The sequence below is a fragment of the Myotis nattereri genome (genome assembly GCF_964212035.1).
Source record: "Myotis nattereri genome assembly, chromosome: 9".
NCBI classification, from domain to species: domain Eukaryota; kingdom Metazoa; phylum Chordata; class Mammalia; order Chiroptera; family Vespertilionidae; genus Myotis; species Myotis nattereri.
This window is the reverse complement of record NC_138084.1, coordinates 19,780,078-19,802,729: the sequence shown is the minus strand read 5'-3', so window position 1 is coordinate 19,802,729 and position 22,652 is coordinate 19,780,078. Positions and strand designations below refer to the sequence as shown.

Below are 22,652 nucleotides of genomic sequence, written 5' to 3'. Positions count from 1 at the left end.
GAAGACATTTCCAGTAAGGGGAAGACTGGGTCTAAAGCGCCTTCTTTGTGGACTTTGCCCACTGCCAAGGCTGAAAGCTCACATACTAGTGAGTTGTTTTAGACTAGAGTCACTAAAGTTTCAGAAATGTTGAGGATGAAGGAAATTTTCTCTCTCTTAAGTATGATGAAGGTTTCACGGGCTTATAATCTGTTAAATCTGTAGACTTGTTCACATTACATGCTTTTAATTATGTCCATTTAAATTACTCAGCATTGAAGCTGTTTCTAAAAGAGACAACAAAAATCATGATGCCAGCAAAGACTGTCCTCTTCCCAAACTCAGAAGTAGCCTTAGAGAGGATAAAATGGCTGGCAAGCAACTAAGGGTATGGGACAGGACACATGCACATGCAAAAGTCAAGAACATTGAGTTGTGCAAACAATTTTAACCCTGGTCAAACGGCAGGTGCCAAAGAGTAAATGAGATCTTTGGAACCAGAAATCTTTTCCCATTGAAAGCGACTACCACTGGTTCTATCTGTACAAGTCTCTGTAGCTGATCATTCCCACAGGACCTGTGCTTCTTGAAAGAATGAATGAAAGAAGGAAAGAAAGAAAGGAAGAAAGAAAGAAAGAAAGAAAGAAAGAAAGAAAGAAAGAAAGAAAGAAAGAAAGAAAGAAAGAAAGAAAGAAAGAAAGAAAAAGGAAGAAGAGAAAGAGAGAAAGAAAGAGAGAGAGAAAGAAAGAGAGAAAGAAAGGGAGAAAGAAAGGGAGAAAGAAAGAAACATTCTGGCCAGAGTTCTGGGAAACCAGAGTGCCTCAGCACTAAAGGGCTGAGTACATCAAACAATCTTTTCTCTGCTTCCTTCAGGGAATGATGATAATCATGACACACTATTGTGTGCCAGGCACTTACTAAGAAATTCCCATAGGCTTTTTTACTCACTTGGTGCCAGTGCCTGGATTACTCATTTAATCCCCACAAACTGTCTCTCACGTGAGTGTTGGTGTTATTCTCAGGACACTATTCACACTGAAAGCACTCACACTGTGGGCTCAGTTAAAGTTACACCCATTTCTTTAAAAAAAAAAAATCCAGTGGGCTGAACTGAAACACTGTGTGGTTAGCTGCCAGTAATGATATTAATAATAACAGTAATAAAATAATAATTTTGAGTTATATGCTAGAAACTCTACTATGCACTTAATATGTATTAACTCATTTAACCATCGCTATGATTTTCTTTTTATTTCTAAACCAACAAAGCATCCATTTAGGTTTTGGTAAGAAATTTTGGACACCAGTTTGTGAGGGTAAAGGCAGTTGGGGAGAGCAAACACAGAGGGAGGTAGCCTGGAGCTGAGGAACACCTTTGATTTTTGGCAGAAGTTGCAAGTCCATGGCTTTCTGGTCAACCTTGTGCTGCTCTGTCCTCTCATATTCCTGTTTCTCTGTGTTGAGGAGCTCACCCTCCTGGTGACTGGGCAGGCGCTGCTCCTCCTTCCTGAAGTAAGCACCAGTGAGATGTTTGGGGATTTTCACACCACTGGTTCCCGACTTGGTAGAGGTGGCGATGATGAATTTCTGGTGTGTTCTATGCAGAGGAACTTAATGATTAAGGCACAGAGTTGCAGACATTAAGGCCCCTGCTCAGCTGCTTCAGGAAAACCATTCTCTTGCCTCCGTGGTGCCCAGGGAGGATGATCAGAATGGTCCTGGGGTGAGGTTGGCCTACAGTTTTCTCACATGCTGACTGAAGGGCTTCTTGTCATGGCTCAACAGCTTTGGAGGCACATCTTCAGTGGGGTAGTATCTAGGCATTCTGCAAAGTGTAAGCACTTGGGTATCACGTTTTTTTGTCACTACCAACTGGTTTTGTGACAGCAGCAATAACTTTTTCATTTCAATCCAGGATTTAGCTACTGAATACTTCCACTCATGCATGGCCTTTCTGGAATATATAGCCGACCAGGAATATCTGCCAATTCCTCTGACCAAGATAGGGTTTTGGTTGTAGTGGGGCTTCCTCTTCTTACTCATCTTGACCTTGGGGTTACCTTTCTTTTTTTAAAATATATTTGTATTGATTTCAGAGGGGAAGGGAGAGGGAGAGAGGGAGAGATAGAAACATCAATGAGAGAGAATCATTGATTAACTGCCTCCTCCTACACACCCCCTACTGGGAATCGAGTCCACAACCAGGGCATGTGCTCTTGACTGGAATCAAAGCCGGAATCCTTGAGTCCACAGGCTGATGCCCTATCCACTGAGCCAAATCAGCTAGAGCAAGGGTTACCCTTCTAACCTTTTCTCCAGTATCAGCCTTCTTGGCTCTGGGTTTCTTCTCCTTAGTATCTTGCCTCTCAGCTTCTTCACCCACCATCTTGCAGATGGGAAAGAGGCAATAATTTTCTAGGTAGAGTCTGTTTTCATTAGGATTAATGAGTAAATTATGGAACCAAGAGGGTAGGTAACTTTTTGGAGATTACAGAGTTTGCTAGTGGTGGCATTGGGCTAATCATTGACTACAACCAGATCCCCAAAGACGCACTAGCATATTTACGTAACATGTTTGTTAAAATAAATGTGTATTAAATGAAAATGTAGTGTCAGAAGTGAAGGGAAAATTTTCAGAAGGAGAACCAGGTGCTTCCTGCCAATCTCCTCCTTCCTTGGCGTTACTGAGGACTTCAGTGTGGGTAACACCAATAGAGGGCACTGAAGAAGGTCATGGGCATTAGCATAGAACCTGCTACTCTTGTTTCTCCCTGGTAGTTCCTTCGGAACTTTTATGCTGTGTCTCCTTCCGAGTAAGACTTGAAATCTAGAGTGACTCTACTTTTTCTTCCCCGAAGGCGTTACTTTAGAAGAGGGCAGACTTATCTGTTACCTTCTGAGATTCAGGTAAAGGTGTGTGGATCTAGTTCCTATGGGTTCAGCATTTTTACATTCTGGCTGTTTGTTGATCCTCCCTCTAGGCTAAAATACCTGCCAAGATGCTCCACTTGCAGGGCCCACAAATGCTGCAGATGCTAGAAAAATCCTTGAGGAAGAGCCTCCCTGAGTCCTTAAAGGTGAGACTGGAACAATCTCAGGGAAACAAAGGGTGGCATCTTCCTGTGACAGAGTAGGAAAGAGAATGAGCTGTTATTAGGCATCTATTTTAAAAATATATATATATATATATTATTTCAGAGAAGAAGGGAGAGGGAGAGAGAGATAGAAACATCAATGATGAGAGTCATTATCAGCTGCCTCCTGCATGCCCCTTACTAGGGACTGAGCTGGCAACCAGGGCATGTGCCCTGACCTCGAATCAAACCATGACCTCCTGGTTCATAGGTCAACATGGAGCCACGCCAGCTGGGCAGGAATTCACTCATGCTACAGTTCATTTAGTTCACATCACCTCTTTGCAAGGGAGATATATTCTGGAACCTCTTTGTACTTTCTTTGCTACTTCATGTGAATAAATTAAAAGTTTTTAAAAAAATAAGGTTTGTTCATTCATGTCATAGAATGCTCTGAAGTCATTACAATTATTTTTATTTATTGGAAAAGAAATATGACTAGAATGTATTATATCACATCTATGTGATTTTTTAAATTTTACAAAATTTATTGTGCATGTGCATGAATAGTAGAAAATCTATTAAAAGATTTTTTCTCTTTTTTAAAAAATTGAGATATAGTTGATATACATTACATTAAATGTGTATTAAATTCTACAATGGGAGAGTTCATGATTTTTATTCATAAATTTTATTAGTCTGAATATTTTGCAATGTGATTATATTTCTAAAAGATACATTTATTGAGACAAAACATTAAAACTTAAAATTGCTTGGCAGAAATACTCAGAGACCTTTCAATGATAAAATTCCGTGAGTTCATAGAAATAAACCTGTCCTGATCAACCAAGTTACTTTAACATTCTTTCCTAATACAGGGGTGGGAAAAGTGGGTTTATAGTTGTGAGTACATGAAACAGAGTTAATAAAGCTATTGTAATAGTCATAACCTGCATGACTTTTTACAGATAAACAACCATAAACCTAATTTTACCAACCCCTGTACATTGACCCTCCCACTTTCTTGTGATGCTGCAGGTTTATGGGACCATCTTCCACATGAACCAGGGAAACCCGTTCAAGCTGAAGGCTCTGGTGGACAAGTGGCCTGATTTTAATACAGTAGTTGTCCGCCCACAGGAGCAGGTAAGGTGTCAGATATGGAATGAATGTGCATCTATGTATGTATTTGCTATGTGTTTATCTGGACCTGGCAGTGTGGGAGACCTGGGCATATAGAAATGAATCCCAGGAATAGTAAATAGTCCCTGTCCTCAAAAATTCCACAGCCTGGAAGAGAATACAAGTGAGTCCACAGATAAATTACAGCGTGGTCTGAAATGTGCAGCAACAGGAGAATTGAATCAAATGATTGTCTAACCACTCTGCTGTACACCTGAAACTAATATAAAATAATATTGAATATCAACTGTAATTGAAAAATAAACTTAAAAAAGAAGTAACACATGTGGAAAGCTGATTAAAACTATATATTTTAATATATTTTTATTGATTTCAGAGAGTAAGAGGGAGGGAGAGATATAGAAACATCAAAGATAAGAGAGAATCATTGATTGACTGCCTCTTGCATGCCCTTCACTGGGGATTGATTGCACAACCTGAGAATGTGCCCTGACTAGGAATGGAACCATGACCTCCTGGTTCATAGGTCAATGCTCAACCACTGAGCCACGCCGGCTGGGCTATATGGTACATTTTCATATTCATTGTTTTAATTTGTTTTCAAGACAGGACCCCAAACAGCATCCTGGTGATGCTGAAGACCAAGCACCTTTCATTATTTCTTGCATTTAGTTTATGGGAAGAGAGACACCCAATAGATGGTTTTGCTAATGTAAGATTATGTTGAGGACATAGACAAAAGCTGATCTTTTGTTCAAGATATTAAAGCAACATTTCTCAGATTGGACATCTTTATTGTTTTGAATCAAACACTTTTAACTCTTAGCTTATGGGAAAAAATTACTTCCTATCTTTTAAAAATACCAACCTTGAAACCACACCATTAGTCAACTCACTAGTGCTAACTCACAACTTCTTGTGATACTCTCTTCCCATTGAGAGGCTGCATGGTATTGTAACCAATTGCGATCAGTAAAGTCAATAAAATAGGGCATTTTAAAAAAACTATATATAGTAGAGGTTGCAGGGAACGGAGGAAAATTTACCAAAACTGCATGTTAAAGATAAATAAGATTTTTTTATAGAGGGTCAAGGCAGGACTTCATCCAAAGCAAACAAAATACCAAGTGAGCGGCAGAAGGTCTAAAATAACATCGTGAATTAGGGAAATTTAAAAGCAAAAGACATGGTTGGAGTTGTTATATATTGTGATAATTTTTTTAAATGAATGAAATTAAATAGTTAAAATATTTCAAAACTAAAAAATATATAATTATATTTTAATAAATTAGGCAATAATCTAAATTTATTAATATTAAACATTATTACTTATAAATTTCACCAAATTAAATAATTTGAAAAATAAAGACTTTGAATTATTGGTAGAAACCTAAATAAGAAATATTATTTGAGCAACTGTCAAAAATACAATCTTCTAAGATCTGTAAACAGCCTAAGTGTCCATCAGTAGATGAATGGATTAGAAAACTGTGGTACATCTACACGATGGATTACTATGCTGCTGTAAAAAAGAAGGAATTCTTACCATTTGCAACGGCACGGATGGAACTGGAGAGCATTGTGCTAAGTGAAATAAGCCAGTCAGTGAAGGAAAAATACCACATGATCTCACTCATTTATGGATAACAAAGACCATTATAAACTTATGAACAAAAATAGATACAGAGGCAGAGCAGCCTTGAACAGACTGTCAAACTACAGCAGGAAGGCCGGGGAGGGTTCGGGGGGGGGGGGGGGGGGGGGTAAGAGGTCAACCAAAGGACTTGTATGCATTCATATAAGCATAACCAATGGACATAAGACACTGGGGGGTAGGAGAGGCCAGGGGATTATCAAGGGCGGGTAAAAAAGGGAGATATATGTAATACTCTTTGTAATACTTTAAGCAATAAAACAATAAAAGAAAAAAAAATACAATCTTGCCCTAGCTGATTTGGCTCAATGATTACAGTCTCGACCCAGAGACTGAAGGGTCGTGAGTTGGATTCCAATCAAGGACACATACATCTGTTTCAGGCTCAGTCCCTGGCCTGCGTTGGAGACCGTGTGGGAGGCAACCACTTGATGTGTCTCTCACACATTGATGTTTTTCTCTCTGTCTCTCCTCCTCCTGTCCACTCACGCTAAAAATCAATGGAGGACTTTGAACAATAAAGATTTTAAAAATTAAATGGGGAAAAATCCTCAGGGGAGAATTGATGAAAAAAATATTTAAAATAAGGTTTTCCAGCTTTATGAGAGATAATTGACATCTAAACTTGTGTATGTTTAAGATGTACAATGTGTAGATTTGATACACACATATATTGCAAAATTATCACCACCATAGCTTTAGCTGACACCTCTATCCTGTCACATAATTACTGTTTCTTTTTTGTGGTGAAAATATTTAAGATTTTCTCTCTTAGCAGCTTTCAAGTATATATAATAAAATATTTACTAACTCTAATTATCATGCTGTACATCAGATCTTCAGAACTTACTCATCTTATAACTTTTCATTAGTTTCATCATTTATAGGTGGGTATTCTAAGTCTGTTATCTCCATCAATTTTGATAAAGACATGTTCACATGTTCTAAAAATCTTTGGACTAGAGCAAGATTTATTCCTCTGGCCAAAGATTTTGCTTGCAATTTTACTCTCTAGTTGAGTTTTATAAAGGTTAGAAAAATTATTTTATTTGAGGTGGAGAGGGGGCAATATTGCATCTTTATTTAGAAAATCATTATTGATGAGATTATCTTCTCACCATATTTTCTAATAGTTATTGCTGAGGAAACCAGTGTTTTGAGCTGAATAATGTGTTAGCTATATAAAAATGTATAAAATACTAGAGGCCTGGAATGTAGTTTTTACATACCTGCTGGAGCCGGTCCATCCTTGTTGCTTGACACAGTCGCTGCAGGGAAGAAACATCTGCACAGCATGTTTCAAGGGACCTGGCATATATGGCATACTGTTCTTAATATGTTTGCTCCCTCTCTTAGCGCTATGTGTTGTAAACAAGACCACCTCCCCAAGAAAGGTTGTTTCCCCAGGTGAGGATTTTTTCTCTGGAGTTAGGGATTAACAGGACTAAGGAAGTGAAACCCCCTAGTGTTACAGAAATCCCATGTACTACTTATGAAGAACTTGGACTAAGACTGTTGGCAATAAATTTGGGACTTGTTGGGCCCACATCCCCAGGGGTCTGCCCACCAGGTAAAGCACCAAAGCCTATACCCCTGGAGACCCACCGACACAGGGCAGTCCCAGGGAAGGCAAGCAGCGGGGCTGGGAGGACATAACCTTTACTGGGTGGGATAATCTCCTTCAGTCACTTCCTTGTAGCCTATCAGTAGAGCAGTGACCTTGGAATAGCCCTTATAATGGAACACAGAGATTAACCTAGACAGGATTAAACTCAACAGAACTAGATTAACAAACGCCCTAACCTTTGGAATAGAATTGTTAGGATTAAACTCAACAGAACTAGATTAACAAACACCCTAACCTTTGGAATAGAATTGTTAGGATTAAACTCAACAGAACTAGATTAACAAACGCCCTAACCTTTGGAATAGAATTGTTAGGATTAAACTCAACAGAACTAGATTAACAAACACCCTAACCTTTGGAATAGAATTGTTAGGATTAAACTCAACAGAACTAGATTAACAAACGCCCTAACCTTTGGAATAGAATTGTTAGGATTAAACTCAACAGAACTAGATTAACAAACACCCTAACCTTTGGAATAGAATGGATAGGATTAAAATCAACTGGTATAAATACAGATGTAACAGGACAATAAGAACCGAACCTGGCTAGAGAACCTCGCTATGCTGATCAACTGAACGCCGACTTCGTCCACACCTTTGGGAACCCCTCGACCTGCTGATGCTGGACCCCAACAATACCATTCTGTAAGTTTAAAAAATACATTTCTGGAGTTGGCACCGCGGCCTCCCCTGCTCTGCGCTCTCGGCCCCTCCACCTGGCTCTACAGAGCCCTTCCGGCACCCTCTCCTCGCTTGGGCTCGTCCTCCTGCCTCGAGTCAGCCTCCCCCACTTAAGCCACAGCCCTTTTCTCTCCCCGCGGAGCCCATGGCGTACAGTCAGGAAGGCGGCAAAAAGAAAGTCTGCTACTACTACGATGGTGATATTGGGAACTATTACTATGGACAAGGCCATCCTATGAAACCTCATAGAATCCGCATGACCCATAACTTGATGCTAAATTATGGCTTATATAGAAAAATGGAAATATATAGGCCCCATAAAGCCACTGCTGAAGAAATGACAAAATACCACAGTGATGAGTATATCAAATTTCTACATTCAATAAGACCAGATAACATGTCTGAGTATAGTAAGCAGATGCAGAGATTTAATGTTGGAGGAGATTGTCCAGTGTTTGATGGACTTTTTGAGTTTTGTCAGCTCTCAACTGGTGGCTCAGTTGCTGGAGCTGTGAGGTTAAACCGACAACAAACTGATATGGCCGTTAATTGGGCTGGAGGATTGCATCATGCTAAGAAATCAGAAGCATCAGGATTTTGTTATGTTAATGATATTGTGCTTGCCATCCTTGAATTACTAAAGTATCACCAAAGAGTCTTATATATTGATATTGATATCCATCACGGTGATGGTGTTGAAGAAGCTTTTTATACAACAGATCGTGTAATGACTGTATCATTCCATAAATACGGGGAATGCTTTCCAGGAACAGGAGACTTGAGGGATATTGGTGCAGGAAAAGGCAAATATTATGCTGTCAATTTTCCAATGAGAGATGGTATAGATGATGAATCTTATGGGCAAATATTTAAGCCTATCATCTCAAAAGTGATGGAGATGTATCAACCTAGTGCCGTGGTGCTCCAGTGTGGTGCAGACTCGCTATCTGGTGACAGACTTGGTTGCTTCAATCTGACAGTCAAAGGTCATGCTAAATGTGTAGAAGTTGTAAAAACTTTCAATTTACCATTACTGATGCTTGGGGGAGGTGGATACACAATTCTTAACGTTGCTCGCTGTTGGACATATGAGACTGCAGTTGCCCTTGATTGTGAGATTCCTAATGAATTGCCATATAATGATTACTTTGAGTATTTTGGACCAGACTTCAAACTGCATATTAGTCCTTCAAATATGACAAACCAGAACACTCCAGAATATATGGAAAAGATAAAACAGCATTTATTTGAAAATTTACGCATGTTGCCTCATGCACCTGGTGTCCAAATGCAAGCTATTCCAGAAGATGCTGTTCATGAAGACAATGGAGATGACGATGGAGAAGACCCAGACAAGAGAATTTCTATTCGAGCATCAGACAAACGGATAGCTTGTGATGAAGAATTCTCAGATTCAGAGGATGAAGGAGAAGGAGGTCGTAGAAATGTGGCTGATCATAAGAAAGGAGCAAAGAAAGCTAGAATTGAGGAAGACAAGACGGAAACAGAAGACAAAAAAGCTGATGTTAAGGAAGAAGATAAATCCAAGGATAATAGTGGTGAAAAAACAGATACCAAAGGAGCCAAATCAGAACAGCTCAGCAACCCTTGAATTTGAAAGTCTCCAATTTCAGAAAACATTAAAAAATAAGAAAATATTGGCAAGAAAAGTGTTTTCTTTTTGAAGACTTCTAGCTTCACTTTATACTACTTTGACATGGACTGTATTTATTTTCAAATGGCTTTTTTTCTTTGGTTTGTTTTTGTTCTTGGCAAGTTTTAGTGTGAGTTTCTAATTATGAAGCAACATTTCTTTTCTCCACCATGCTTTATGTGATAGTATTTAAAATTGAGTAAGTTATTATGTCAAAAACTGATCTATTAAAGAAGTAATTGGCCTTTCTGATGCCCTAACCAGTTTGGCTCAGTGGATAAAGCGTCAGCCTGTGGACTCAAGGGTCCCAGGTTCGATTCCGGTCAAGGGCATGTACCTTGGTTGCAGGCACATCCCCAGTGCAGGAGGCAGCTGATCAATATTTCTCTCTCATTGATGTTTCTAATTCTCTATCCCTCTCCCTTCCTCTTTGTAAAAAGAAAATCAATAAAATATATTTGCCCTAACTGGTTTGGCTCAGTGGATAAAGCATCGGCCTGCGGACTGAAGGGTCCCAGGTTCAATTCCGGTCAAGGGCATATACCTTGCTTGTGGGCACATCCCGAGTAGGGGCTGTGCAGGAGGCAGCTGATTGAGGTTTCTCTCTCTTTGATGTTTCTAATTATCCCTATTCCTTCCACTCTATAAAAAAAAAAAATCAATAAAATATATTTTTTTAAAAAAAGTAATTGGCCTTTCTGAAAAAAAAAAAAGCAAAAAAAGAAAGAAAGAAAATCATTATTGATGTTTAGAAATATCTGACCATTGTATCTGCCTGTTCCTAAGAATTTGCATAGCATGATACAATATGATTATTTCCCTATTCTGATTGGTTTTAAAAATCACAAGAAGGGAACACAAAGTATCTTTGCTTTGGGAGGGGTTTTGCTATTGTTTTCTACTGAAGCCATTGGAGTTAGCACATTTACTACAAGAGAATAAACTTGTACAAAAGACATTTTACTAGAAGTCTGACTCTCCTGTGCTTTTTGAAAGAAATGTTAAATTCTAAATGGATCATTTATGTTTGAAATTTTATAGTAATAGTTGATTTAGGAATAGTTTATCCAGGATATTTTTATTGTTAGTTGAATAAGGAAGTGCTTGAGTTGACTTAATAATATAAATCATTCTTCAATAAAGGTAATACACCAACAGGAAAACCTAATATTTTAGTACTTAAAAATACCATAGTATAATGGAACACTGACAACCATGTATGGCAATCACAAACTACAATTATTTTTGTTGATTCTACTTTTCCCAAACCAAACAGGAGATGGTAGATGACCTTGATCACTACACCAATACTTACCAAATCTATTCCAAGGACCCCAAGAACTGTCATGAATTCCTTGGCTCACCAGAAGTCATAAACTGGAAACAACATTTGCAGATTCAAAGTAAGGGGATTGGAATGTGTTCCAGTTGCTGGGATTTTCCATGTCTATACACTTTTCATTTTGAATAACACCCCTACATTCCACATATCTTTACTTCAAGCCCCATTAGTTATTAGTTACTAGAGGCCCAGAGCACAAAATTTGTGCATGGGAGAGTGTCCCCTCAGCCCAGCCTGCACTCTCTCCAATCCGGGACCCCTTGGGGGATGTCCAACTGCTGGTTTAGGCCCAATCCCGGAGATTGTGCCTATACTGGCAGTTGGACATCCCTCTCACAATCCTAGACTGCTGGTTCCTAATCGCTCACCTGCCTGCCTGCTTGGTTGCCCCTAACTGCCCCCCCCCCAGCCTGATTGCCCCTAACTGCCCCCTGCTGCCAGCCAGGTTGCCCCCAATTGCTTCCTCCTTGCTGGCCTGGTTGCTTCTAACTGCTCCCCACCACTGGCCTGGTTGCCCCCAACTTCCACCCCGCCAGCCTGGTCACCCCCAACTACATCCCCCCACCAGTCTGGTCGCCCCTCATGCCCCTCCCCCCACTGGCCTGGTCGCCCCACACAGCCTGCTATTCAGTTATTTGGTTGTCCCTCACTAACTCCCCTGCAGGCAGCCGTCTTGTGAGGGTGTGAGGGTTAATTTGCATATTACCTCTATTATATAGGAGGATGTAGTCTAGAGCAAGTAACAACCTGTCTGTGGATCAGTTTCCTCCTGGGTAAAGTGAGGATTATGATAGTATTTAAAATATAGAGCCTTTGAATGATTAAATCAGATATTGAATGAGAAGTGCTTGGCACCCTCTATGTCTGGTTTTATCATTTGGTTTTCAAACCATCCCAAAACAATGGCTTAAAACAGCAATAATTTATTAGCTCACAATTTGGTGTGGTAGCAATTTATATTTTAAAATATATTTTTATTTATTTCAGAGAGGAAAGGAGAGGGAGAGAGACAGAAATATCAATGATGAGAGAGAATGTGTTGAATGAGAATCATTGATTGTCTGACTCTTGCACACCTCCACTAGGGATAGAGCCTGCAACCTGAGCATATACCCAGACCAGGAATAGAACTGTGACCTCCTGGTTATAGGTTCAATCACTGAGTCATGCCAGTCAGGCATGAGGCAGCAATTTAGATGGGACTCATCTGGGTGATTCTTTGGCTAGCTCCCCCTAGATTCATCCATGCGGCTGCTATCCACAGGGGTTTGTCTATGAGCTGGTAGAACTAGTTAGACACCGCCCCAGGCCTGGCTATCGCTGGCTTTGCTTGTGCTGGCGGAAATGGATTGGGCAACATATAGAAGTCACAGAGTTTTCAAAGGCAGAAAGAGAAGGCAAGAAAAAGAAAGTAAAAAATAAAGAGATGGCAAGACTCAGTGCACCATCTCTTTTCAAGCTTCTTGTTAAATTACATTTACTATCGTTGCACTGGCTAAAGCAAGTTTCATGGTTAAGCTCAGAGTCATTTCAGGAGGAAAAATCAGGGTAGTGAGGAAAATACAACCCTCTCAAAACCATTGCAGCAACAACCTATGGCATTCAGTGCATAGGCTTGTTTGATACATTTTGGTTATCACGATTATACCTCATCAACTTTGATAGTCATGACTGTACTGTGTAGTCCCAATTTTTAATTTTAAAAATGTAGGAGTGATTTAGCCTCAATCCTATAGAGGCCATGTCATGATTGAACATGGGTTTTGAGGACTCTAAACCACAAACTTTCCAGCCCCTAGGCAACAGAGAAAGGAAGAGTGATACCTCATATTATTCCTCTTTTCTTCATCTAGGTTCACAATCCAACCTGGATGAGGTGATAGAAAATCTTGTAGCTGTTAAACTGAGTCAGGTCAAGCGAACACAATGCTTCCTCTATATGATCCTTCAGACAGCAAAGAAATTGGTTCCTTCCCTGCTGAATGAAAATAAGTTATCTCCAAGTGGGGGCACACATGATTCCATGTAAGTCTGAAGCTCGATGTATCTCTCAGGAGCCCGTGCATTCGTTTTCCAACTGCTGTGAAAAATGGCCTCAAAATGGGGTGGCTTGGAACCACAGAAATTTATTCTCTGAAGTCAATGTGTTGGCAAGCCATTGTTCTCTTCAAAGCCTCTAGGAGAGAGTCTTTCCTTGCCTCTTCCAGCTTCTGGTGGCTCTAAGGATTCTTTGGCTTGTGGCTGCATCACTCAAGTCTCTGGTGTTGTGCTCACATGACCTTCTCCTCTCTGTGTGTGTCTTCTCTTCTGTCTATTATAAGGACTGTCATTGGATTTAAGGTCCAGGATAATTTCATATTGAAACCTTTAATTTATTTACATCTGCAAACACCCTTTTTGAAATAAGGTCATGTTTTCAGGTTCCCAGTGGAAATACGTTTGAGTGGACACACCATTCAGCACATTATACCTCCCAACTTCTTTTCCAGTTTTTGCTTAGACTCCCTATAACCCATTTTCTACAAAGCACCCAAACTAATCTTTTAAAAAACAAAAATTAGAACATGTCCCTCTCCTCTTAAAAGACTCTAGTATTCCTGTCTCACCTTGAAATAATTCTGAACTCCTTCATGGTCCTATGAGAGCCAGCATCCATTTACCTTTTAGGCCTCATCTCCCTTGCTTACTCCCCCAGCAACACTGGTCTTCCTCCCGCTGTTGATCATTGAAAAATCAGGCCCTTTCAATCAGGTTTTCCCTCTACCTAAACTTTAGGCTCTAAAGTGTCTTTCCCTCCACCCCACCCTTTTTTACTCTCATGACTTCTCGGGACTTCTCAAATGTCACCTTACCATAGAGTCCTGGTTATACCATCCACCTGAAGTCACTTCCCAGTTATTTTCCACACATGACTCAGTTTTATATTTTTCATAGCACTGATGATTATTTGTAATTAGCTAACTTAGTTAACTTATATACTTATTTGATGTTTGAATTCTGCCCAACAATATTGCAACTGCAGACACCTTCTCCGTCTTGTTTAATGATAGAGCCTTAATAGCTATAACAGTGTCTGCTATGTAGTAGGCGCTTAACAAATACGTGTTTAGCAAATTTGCTTCACAGAACAGAAGATTTCCAATAAAGAGAACTTGGACCAATTATACATTTTTTTCCCATTGGTGCTTTACTGAACACTGAAGAGAATTAAAAAGTGATGGCAGAGATTTGATCTGGAGACACCCAAACCCTTGGCCCTCTCTGTGTTAATATGCTTAGAAAAGCTTTATTTGCATGGCATTACACATTCCACCTGAAAGATACCGCCAAATCTATCAACTCATTTGATTTTCTTGTCCATCCCATGAGATAGACAAGGAGGGAGATATTATCCATCTCCTGCCAGAAACCAGGTTCAGATGAAAATATCACTTGTTCAGGTCACATGGAAGGTCAAGCATAACTGGGCCTTGAGTATTCATCTTCTAGTTCTACATTGTGGGTTCTTTCCAAGACACTTGCTGAAGCCCCTAACACCATAGCAGAAGCCTTCAGACTTCAGTGTTCTGTACCTCAGGGGCTGCCTGCGCTCCACATCACTGCCCCTCCCTGGACTTGAGCTTCCCCACCAACATTCTAAGAGTCCATGATTCTCATCTCTTATTTTACCTATAGCTCGTTAACATGTGCATCAGGGCACTTGTTTAATTTCTTGAAAACATTTTACTTCTAGGTAAAATGAGAATAAGAATACCTACCCTACCTAGTTTTGGAGAGTGATGGCCAGGGCCAAATAAAACAATTGCAGCTAATCTCTGTGGGGTGCTCACTCTCTGACAGGTACTGGTTCGTTGATATCCATGGGCTCATGTAAGCCTCACGATGATTCTAGGAGGGAGGTGTCATTATCATCCCTAGTTATTAGATGACAAAATAAAGGAAATGAGGGATTAAATAATCAGCCCCAAATCACACAAGTAGTCAGTTGATGAACCTAGGCAGTGTGGCTGCAAAGCACAAACCCTTTAATGTATGCCTAATTGCCTCTTGACACTATCTGCGTGGAAACAAATATTATACTTCACAATACGTATGATATTTGGGCTGTTCTTTTCCCTTGTTCCCAATAGCAACCAAGAGATGTTTAAACTCTCATCCCTGGATGTCACACATGCTGTCCTGGTGAATAAATTCTGGCATTTCGGCGGCAATGAGAGGAGCCAGAGATTCATTGAGCGCTGTATCCAGACCTTCCCCTCCTTCTGTCTGCTGGGGCCCGAGGGGACCCCTGTGTCCTGGACCCTGATGGACCAGACAGGAGAGCTGCGGATGGCAGGCACTGTGCCTGAGTACCGAGGACACCGTCTCATCTTTCATGTCATCTGTGCCCAGATCCAGGCTCTGGAGAAACTTGGCTTCCCCATGTATTCCCACGTGGATAAAGCCAACCACAGCATGCAAAGACTGAATCTCAAAATCCAGAGTGTCCCTATGCCCTGTGACTGGAACCAGTGGCAATGTGTGCCTCTGTGACAAGACAGTGTTGGGTGGGCTGCTCTTGTAGCAGGAGGAGCATATGGATGAATGGACAGAAAGAATACATTGTCATCAGTGGTAATGAAGTGGTCTCTCAGGACAGGCTCAATCTTAATACTCCACCTTCCTAGGCTCCCCCTAGCTTCCTCCTTGGAAAGTTGCCCAGCCAGCATAGCTCCCATATTTCCAGGGTCTTCCTCACACTTCATATCAGTTGCATGTTTTCCTATGTTGTCCTTCTTGGAACTCTTGTTCATTGATTGACTCTTGCCAATTTGCCAGGAGGTGGTAATATTTGCTGAGTTCTATAATTTTTCCTTCTGGCTTTCTTTTTAATGTTGGCAGGAGAGTAAACTGTCTTTTCAGCTGGTCATCCTTCCCCAGGTCACATCTCAAGCCTTATATTATAACCACATGAAATATAACACACACACACATATCATATAACTTGAGGGTATTATGTAAATGAAATAAGTCAGATGGAGAAAGACAAATACTGTATAATATCATTCATGTGTGGAATATTAAAACAAATGAAACAAAACTCATGGACACAAACTGCAGATTGGTGGTTATCGGATGGAAAGGGGGTGGAAGGGCAAAACAGTAAATGGGATCAATTATATGGTGACAGAGGGAAACTAAACCTTTCGTGGTGAGCATGCTGTAGTGTATACAGATGTTGAATTATAATGTTGTACACATGACACTTACATAATGTTATAAACCAATGTTACTACAATTAAAAAAAGAGAGAGAGAGAATGAGTGCCCGGTGAGAATGCCGTGTGTTGGAATTCACACATACCATAAACATTTGCTGAGCACAGTGTTAGGCCCTGTGCTGGTTAACATACAACGGTGAACAAAACAGGTGATTCCTAACTGTACGGATCTAATAAATCAATCATCTAAGGGAAGAGATGGAGATCACAAGTACAGTCACATGAATATAGTCTTAGAAATTTGCAGTGCTATAAATAAAAAAGTGAAAGTAGCTACAAATTTGAATCTCACTTGACTTCAGGAGGTGGAAGAAGGCTCCTGTTAGAAAAAGAGGTGGAAGCATATGTTCTAAGTAGTGTTAGAAAAGAGATGGGATTTTAAGAGTCTTGCCCTAACCGGTTTGGCTCAGTGGATAGAGCGTCAGCCTGCGGACTGAAAGATCCCAGGTTCGATTCCAGTCAAGGGCATGTACCGTGGTTGTAGGCACATCCCTAATAGGGGGTGTGAAGGAGGCAGCTGATAGATGTTTCTGACTCTCTGTCCCTCTCCCTTCCTCTCTGTAAAAAAATCAATAAAATATATGTGTATTTTTTAAAAGAGTCTTAGTTTTACTCGAAGTAGCCATGACTCAGGTAAGTCACTTACAAACCTAGACCACTGTCTGCCTCTCTTATAGATGTGTCCACAAGCAAACGACTTGCTTTCTGTCAGGGTGTTCTATGACCTGTAAGTGTCATAGTCTTATTCTTTGAAGTAAGTGCTAATCAGAAACTCTTGATCCCTTCCTACAACTTCATGGTCTCTAGGGAATCTCAACAAGTCTGAAAATAACATTATCCTGTCTATGTCAAATTGAGTCACATCTCCTCTTCAATTTCTCACCCTTCCCACCTACTCCCATCTCTTTTTCCATTCAACCTCTAACTGCCATATCTTTATTTTATTTTTTTTATTTTTAAAAAATCTTCATTTTTGAAAGTATTATATATGTCCTTCTTTTTCCCCCATTAACCCACTCCAACCTGCCTCTCACCCCAATCTTTCACACCTAATTGTTCGTTGTTCATGTCCATGGATTATACATATATACATACAAGGTCTTCGGTTGATTGCCTCCCACCCACCCACCCTCCCCTGCCTTCCCTCTGAGATTCCACATTCTGTTCAATGTTTCCATGTCTCTGAATTGCACTTCCTGCCTACACATTGAAAGCATGCCCCCAGCACAAATACAGAACCCTTCAGCAAAAGCTGGGAGATTAATGGTTCCTATCATTGAAGGAAATCACTTGGTTGGCCACTAAGCTAACTGATCAGAAACTTTTGTGACCACACATGACAAACTTTACAAATACTTAAAAGCACTAAATTGTGCACTTTAAAAAGGTGAAGTTTATGGTGTGTGACTCGTATTGCAATAAAAAAATAAATATTAAAAAAAAAAAACTAGTGCACAAAAGATAAACAAGCTAAAGCAGTGTCTGGCAAAGGCAATGACAATTAATTCATAAGAAGAATATCAATGGGCAACAAACATATGTAAAGTAAACATATGTAAGTGATCATCAATCTGATAAGAAATCATCAGTGTCCTATTAAAAAATAGTTTTCAAAGATTTTTTGAGAGATTTCCCTGGCCTTGGCCCTGGCCTTAGATTTAGTCAGAATTTTTTTCTTCCCTGCATTATATAGCATGTATTACATATCTGTGCTTCTTATAGTCTTTGACCTTGACATCATCCAAAGACCTACCCCATACCCACTAGTTAATAAGTTTGTATAAACTTCTTTACCCGTCATTGGTTGACTGAGATACATGCCACACAAAAGCCGCCTAGTACCACCTTGATTACCAAGGGCTGTGCTCCCACCAGACTCATCTCTTTCCCACAAATGGCCCCAAACATGCTCTCACCTTGAATCTGCAAATGTTGCTACCAGTTGGTAATGCCTGGCAAACCAAGAGCCTCATGTAAATCCTCTAGATTCTTAGAATAAACTTGGTAAGTGTTAGTGTAGTGATCAAGGTCATCTGTCATCTGGACAGATTGGAAGAAGACTCCTAAAAATGCACTTTGGAACACTGGGGAATCTATGTTAATAGAAAACATGTTCATCCGAACTCTGACACAAATATCACAGAGGAATGAGCTCAGGTTCCAATAAGAGAACAGTCACTCCTATCAACTCTTGTGGCCAATTATGACTGTGTTTAAATTAGGTCACCTGCCCACCAGCACCTGAAGCTTGAATGGGTTTCTATGGTGTATATGAAAAATGTTCATCAGTTTATTGTGTTCATTAGATTCCACATATGAGTGATACTTGTCTTTCTCTGACTGGCTTATTTCGCTTAGCATAATACTCTCCAGGTCCCTCCATGCTGTCTCAAAGGATAAGAGATCCTTCTTTTTTGTGTGGCTAGGAAATCCCAGGTTTATTCAACTCTATGTCTCATGATTATTCCGCTTTGGCATCTACTTCTTTAATATGATCAAAGTTAGGGGGAGAGTTGTGGGAGAAATACTGATATAAATAATACATTCCAAGTTGGAAGTGTGGTGAAGTGAAACAATAGCTTTTCATTTGCAGCCTGGCTATGTCAAAGTCTTCCAGGAGGCACAGTGAGCACAAGTGCGCCCCCTGGAGCTGAATCAAGGCTCTGCCACTCGCTTATAAACTGAGACCTTAAGCAGTTTGCTTGAGTGCTTGGTGCCCCAGTTTTCCTATTCAAATATATTTTATTTATTTCAGAGAGGAAGGGAGAGTGAGAGTGAGATAGAAACATCATCAATGATGAGGTAGAATCATTGATTGGATGCCTGCTGCACGCCCCACACTGGGTTTCAATCTCCCAACTGGGGCATGTGCCCTAACCAGGAATCAAACCATGACCTCCTGTTTCATAGGTCAATGCTCAACCACTGAGCAACACTGGCTGGTCACAGTTTTACTATTTTTAAAATAGGTGTTGGTGTTGGTGTTGCAGGCATTAAATAAAGATAATGAACACAAATAAACATTTAATATTATATCTGGCCTATAGTAAGCACTCTGTAAATGTTATATGCTATTATCACCCTCGCCCTCAATTTAATGTCAAAGCTAATGCCAAATGCCAGGGCTTCAAAACCCAAATCCAGTGCTTTTATTATCATGCATGGGGCTGGGACTGAGCCAAGCAAGTGTAGGAGGAGCAACCTAAACCTCAGAAGCCTTCAGCTGGGTGCCAACTGCTTGTTTCTAATTAAGTTAGCTAAGCTCAAAGCAACCTTCACTTCACAGATGATAGGGAGGAGGCTCTCCCAGTTACAGAGGGGGAAGTTGTCAATAAACCCGAGCTCTAGGTTCTTCTGCAAGATTGGTAGTAGAAGTTCCAATATTCAGAACTTTCTGAAAATCTTACAAGAGTCGGAAGCCTCTTTTTAGATATTTTATCCTTTATATTTTTTATTTTTAAATTATAGTTGCCATACAATATTATATTAGTTCCACGTGTACAACCTAGTGATTAGACATGATTAGACATTTATATACCTTACAAAGTGATCACCTGATAAGCCTAGTAACCATCTGTCACCATAGTACACATACAGTATTATTGACTCTGTTCCCTATGCTAGACATGATATCCCTGTGAATTACTTTATAAATGGCAGTTTGTACTTCTTGGTCCCCTTCACCTTTTATGCCCATCCCCTCACTCCCTCTCCTCTGACAACCATCAGCTTGTTCTTGGTATCTATGAGCTTGTTTCTGTTTTGTTTTGTTTGCCTCTTAGTCCAATCTTATAGCTAATACTATAACCAGACAAAAGGGGGCTGGAGTGAATCTTTTCTTTTTTAAGTCTGTAAACTATCTTTTTTTTTTAATTGAAATATTTTTGCCACATGCCATGGTATAAGTTTATATGTATAACGTGTTGACTTGGTATGTTTACATATTGCAAGATGATTGCCATTGTGTTGGAAATGATTACGTTCTAGTCTGTTAGCAAGTTTGATGTGAGACAGGCTAAAGGCAGGTGTATTTAATCTGCTGGAAAGCAGGACATCCTCAGGAAAGAGTGATCAGGGAAGCAGCCCTTGGGGAGCTGGGAAAGGGGCAATGATGCTTTTTACCGAAATAACATAAGTTCAACCAGGCTTGCTCTCCCTTAGGCATGCTGTTCAAAGAAGCAACCGGAAAGTAGGAAAGATTATCTTTTTTTTTTTTATCATGTTCCTTCTTATATGTATCAAAACTCATACTGAGCAATGAGTTCTGGGTTGCAAAAGAGGCTTTATTTTTAGCACCTGTATGAGGAAAGATTATCTTACTGTTGACATCATGGAGCTATATTATAATTTAACCAATTCCTACTTATTAGCCATATAAGAATTTTTACCCAAATTTTTCTTTAAGAGAAAGAATGCTACAATGAGTGTCCATGGGATTTATAGGTTAAAGGCTGTAATAATTAAACAGTAGAAGCTACAAATAGTCTCACCTACATTAGCCCTCTTAAATGATTTACAATCATATCCCAATTTGCTATAGAGACTCCTAAGGAATCAGGAACATGTAGGATAGCAGGGTCTCTGGTATTCATCTAGCTGGATTCAAAACTTGACTGCCTCCTCTGGCTGTGCAATCCTGGCTAAGTTCATTAATCTCTTTATGCCTCAGTTCTCTCATCTGCAAAATGGGGCTAATGGTGCTAACTCATTCAGTTGCCCGGTGCATGGTAAAAACTTGCTACATTTACTACTATTATTATCACTTAAGAGTATTACATTTTTCAGTGCCCAATGCAACACTCAGAGGCTTGCTAAAATTCTCAGCTAAAAAGTGAATAAGACAATATCAACCCCTTAGGTATGCTGACCATAATGTCATTTAAGGAAGAGGCCAGGTATCATCTATTAATTGTTATGCAACAGGCAAGGCACAAACAATGATAGTACAAACAGCAAGCTGTGACATGCTCTTGCAGATCCTCTACCATTAAGACCTGCTGGCAAGGACTGGACACTCCATGGAGTGAGATGTGATCTGTGCCTCACCATTAATGCCACTCTAAATGTTCTGAATATGATTTTTTCCTTCCTTGTGTGATTTCTTTTAAATGGATTCCCATACATGGAAACACTGAGTTAGAGGGGGAATATGAAGAATGTCCTGGTTTTATATAGATAGTTAGAATGCCCTCCACAGAGTTGCCCAGTGAGTGAGTGAATCAGTTTTCCTGCTCCTTCCCCATCCTCAGTTGACCCCTTGTACTGAGCACCAGGCTGTACAGTAAACACGTATGTGTGGCTGGCACAGACAGGAGGTGAAGGGAGACCCTGATGCTCCCACTTCCAAATACATGACATACCAGGAGGTGTTCAAATCGAGGGGAAGGAGTCTTGTGCGATAGCGTGCAAAAGGCAAAAGAGTCATCAGAAAATGAAGGAAATTCTGACTCATGCTACAGTGAATGAGCTTTGAAGACATTATGCTAAGTGAAATTAGCCAGACACAAAACGGCAAACGCTGTATGATCTCATTTATCTGAGATATCTAAAGTAGCTAAGTAAAGTAGAATGGTGGTGGCCAGTCACTGGAGGGAGGGGAAACTGAGGAGGTGTTGTTTAATGGGTGTACAGTTTCAATTGTACAAGATGAAAATGTTTTGGAAATGGATAGTGGCGATGGTGGCACGACAATGTTAATATTCTTAATGCCACTGAACTGTGCACTTTAAAATGGTTACTAACGGTAAGTTTTATTATGTTACTAGAGGCCTGATGCACAAAATTCGTGCAAGAGTAGGCCTTCCCTCCCCCAGCTGCCAGCACCGGCTTCCCTCTGGCACTCAGGACCCAGGCTTCCCTCACAGCCCCAGCTTTGTCCAGAAGGACTTCTGGTCTACTTAGCATATTACACTTTTATTATTATAGATGTGTCTTTTTAACCACAATTGAAGGGGAGGGGAGTCCTTCAGTTTCACAAAACAGCCTGCAAGGTGATGTGTCTGTGTGGAACCGAAGCACCCACCCTAATTGACATCCTTAGCTTGCAGGTGTTCATGGATCATTGGAAGAAGCTGGCTGGCTGTCTCCAGTGCCTCTTAAGCTGGGCATATGAGCAGGAAATTAAAGAAAACAGTCAATTATGTTCATACTTGCTTATGAAGGCTTAATAACATTCCTTTCACTTTTCTTGTGGATTTTAATAGATAATCAAAGGAAGTGTTTTATGGGTTTTTTTT

At 40.2% G+C, this 22,652-nt stretch overlaps 2 protein-coding genes and 1 pseudogene across 4 annotated transcripts in view; 2 read left to right on the top strand and 1 right to left on the bottom strand.

Annotated features, from left to right (window-relative positions):
* Nucleotides 1-16,432, top strand: part of LOC308525181 (glycine N-acyltransferase-like) — a gene marked incomplete at both ends in the record, with an annotated part of 52,817 nt that extends 36,385 nt beyond the window's left edge. Inside the window, 5 exons of one of the 2 annotated variants that reach the window (XM_081099968.1) lie at nucleotides 2,976-3,056; nucleotides 4,092-4,199; nucleotides 11,091-11,217; nucleotides 13,010-13,181; nucleotides 15,287-16,432. In XM_081099968.1, the coding sequence (XP_080956094.1) occupies nucleotides 2,979-3,056; nucleotides 4,092-4,199; nucleotides 11,091-11,217; nucleotides 13,010-13,181; nucleotides 15,287-15,689 (888 nt within the window). Of the gene's footprint in view, nucleotides 1-2,975; nucleotides 3,057-4,091; nucleotides 4,200-11,090; nucleotides 11,218-13,009; nucleotides 13,182-15,286 lie in introns of those variants that run through there. The other variant, XM_081099967.1, reaches the window with a different exon arrangement.
* LOC308524676 (large ribosomal subunit protein eL6-like) lies at nucleotides 1,215-2,365 on the bottom strand (annotated as a pseudogene). The gene is made up of 2 exons: nucleotides 2,288-2,365; nucleotides 1,215-2,043 (listed from the first exon to the last, which is right to left on the bottom strand). The product of its transcript is annotated as a large ribosomal subunit protein eL6-like (transcript).
* LOC308525174 (histone deacetylase 2-like) lies at nucleotides 8,306-9,922 on the top strand (the record flags this gene model as incomplete). Its single annotated transcript, XM_081099958.1, has 1 exon — nucleotides 8,306-9,922. One exon carries the CDS (start codon nucleotides 8,306-8,308, stop codon nucleotides 9,770-9,772), a length of 1,467 nt encoding a protein of 488 aa, XP_080956084.1. The 3' UTR covers nucleotides 9,773-9,922.
* Nucleotides 16,433-22,652: the final 6,220 nt, after the last annotated feature.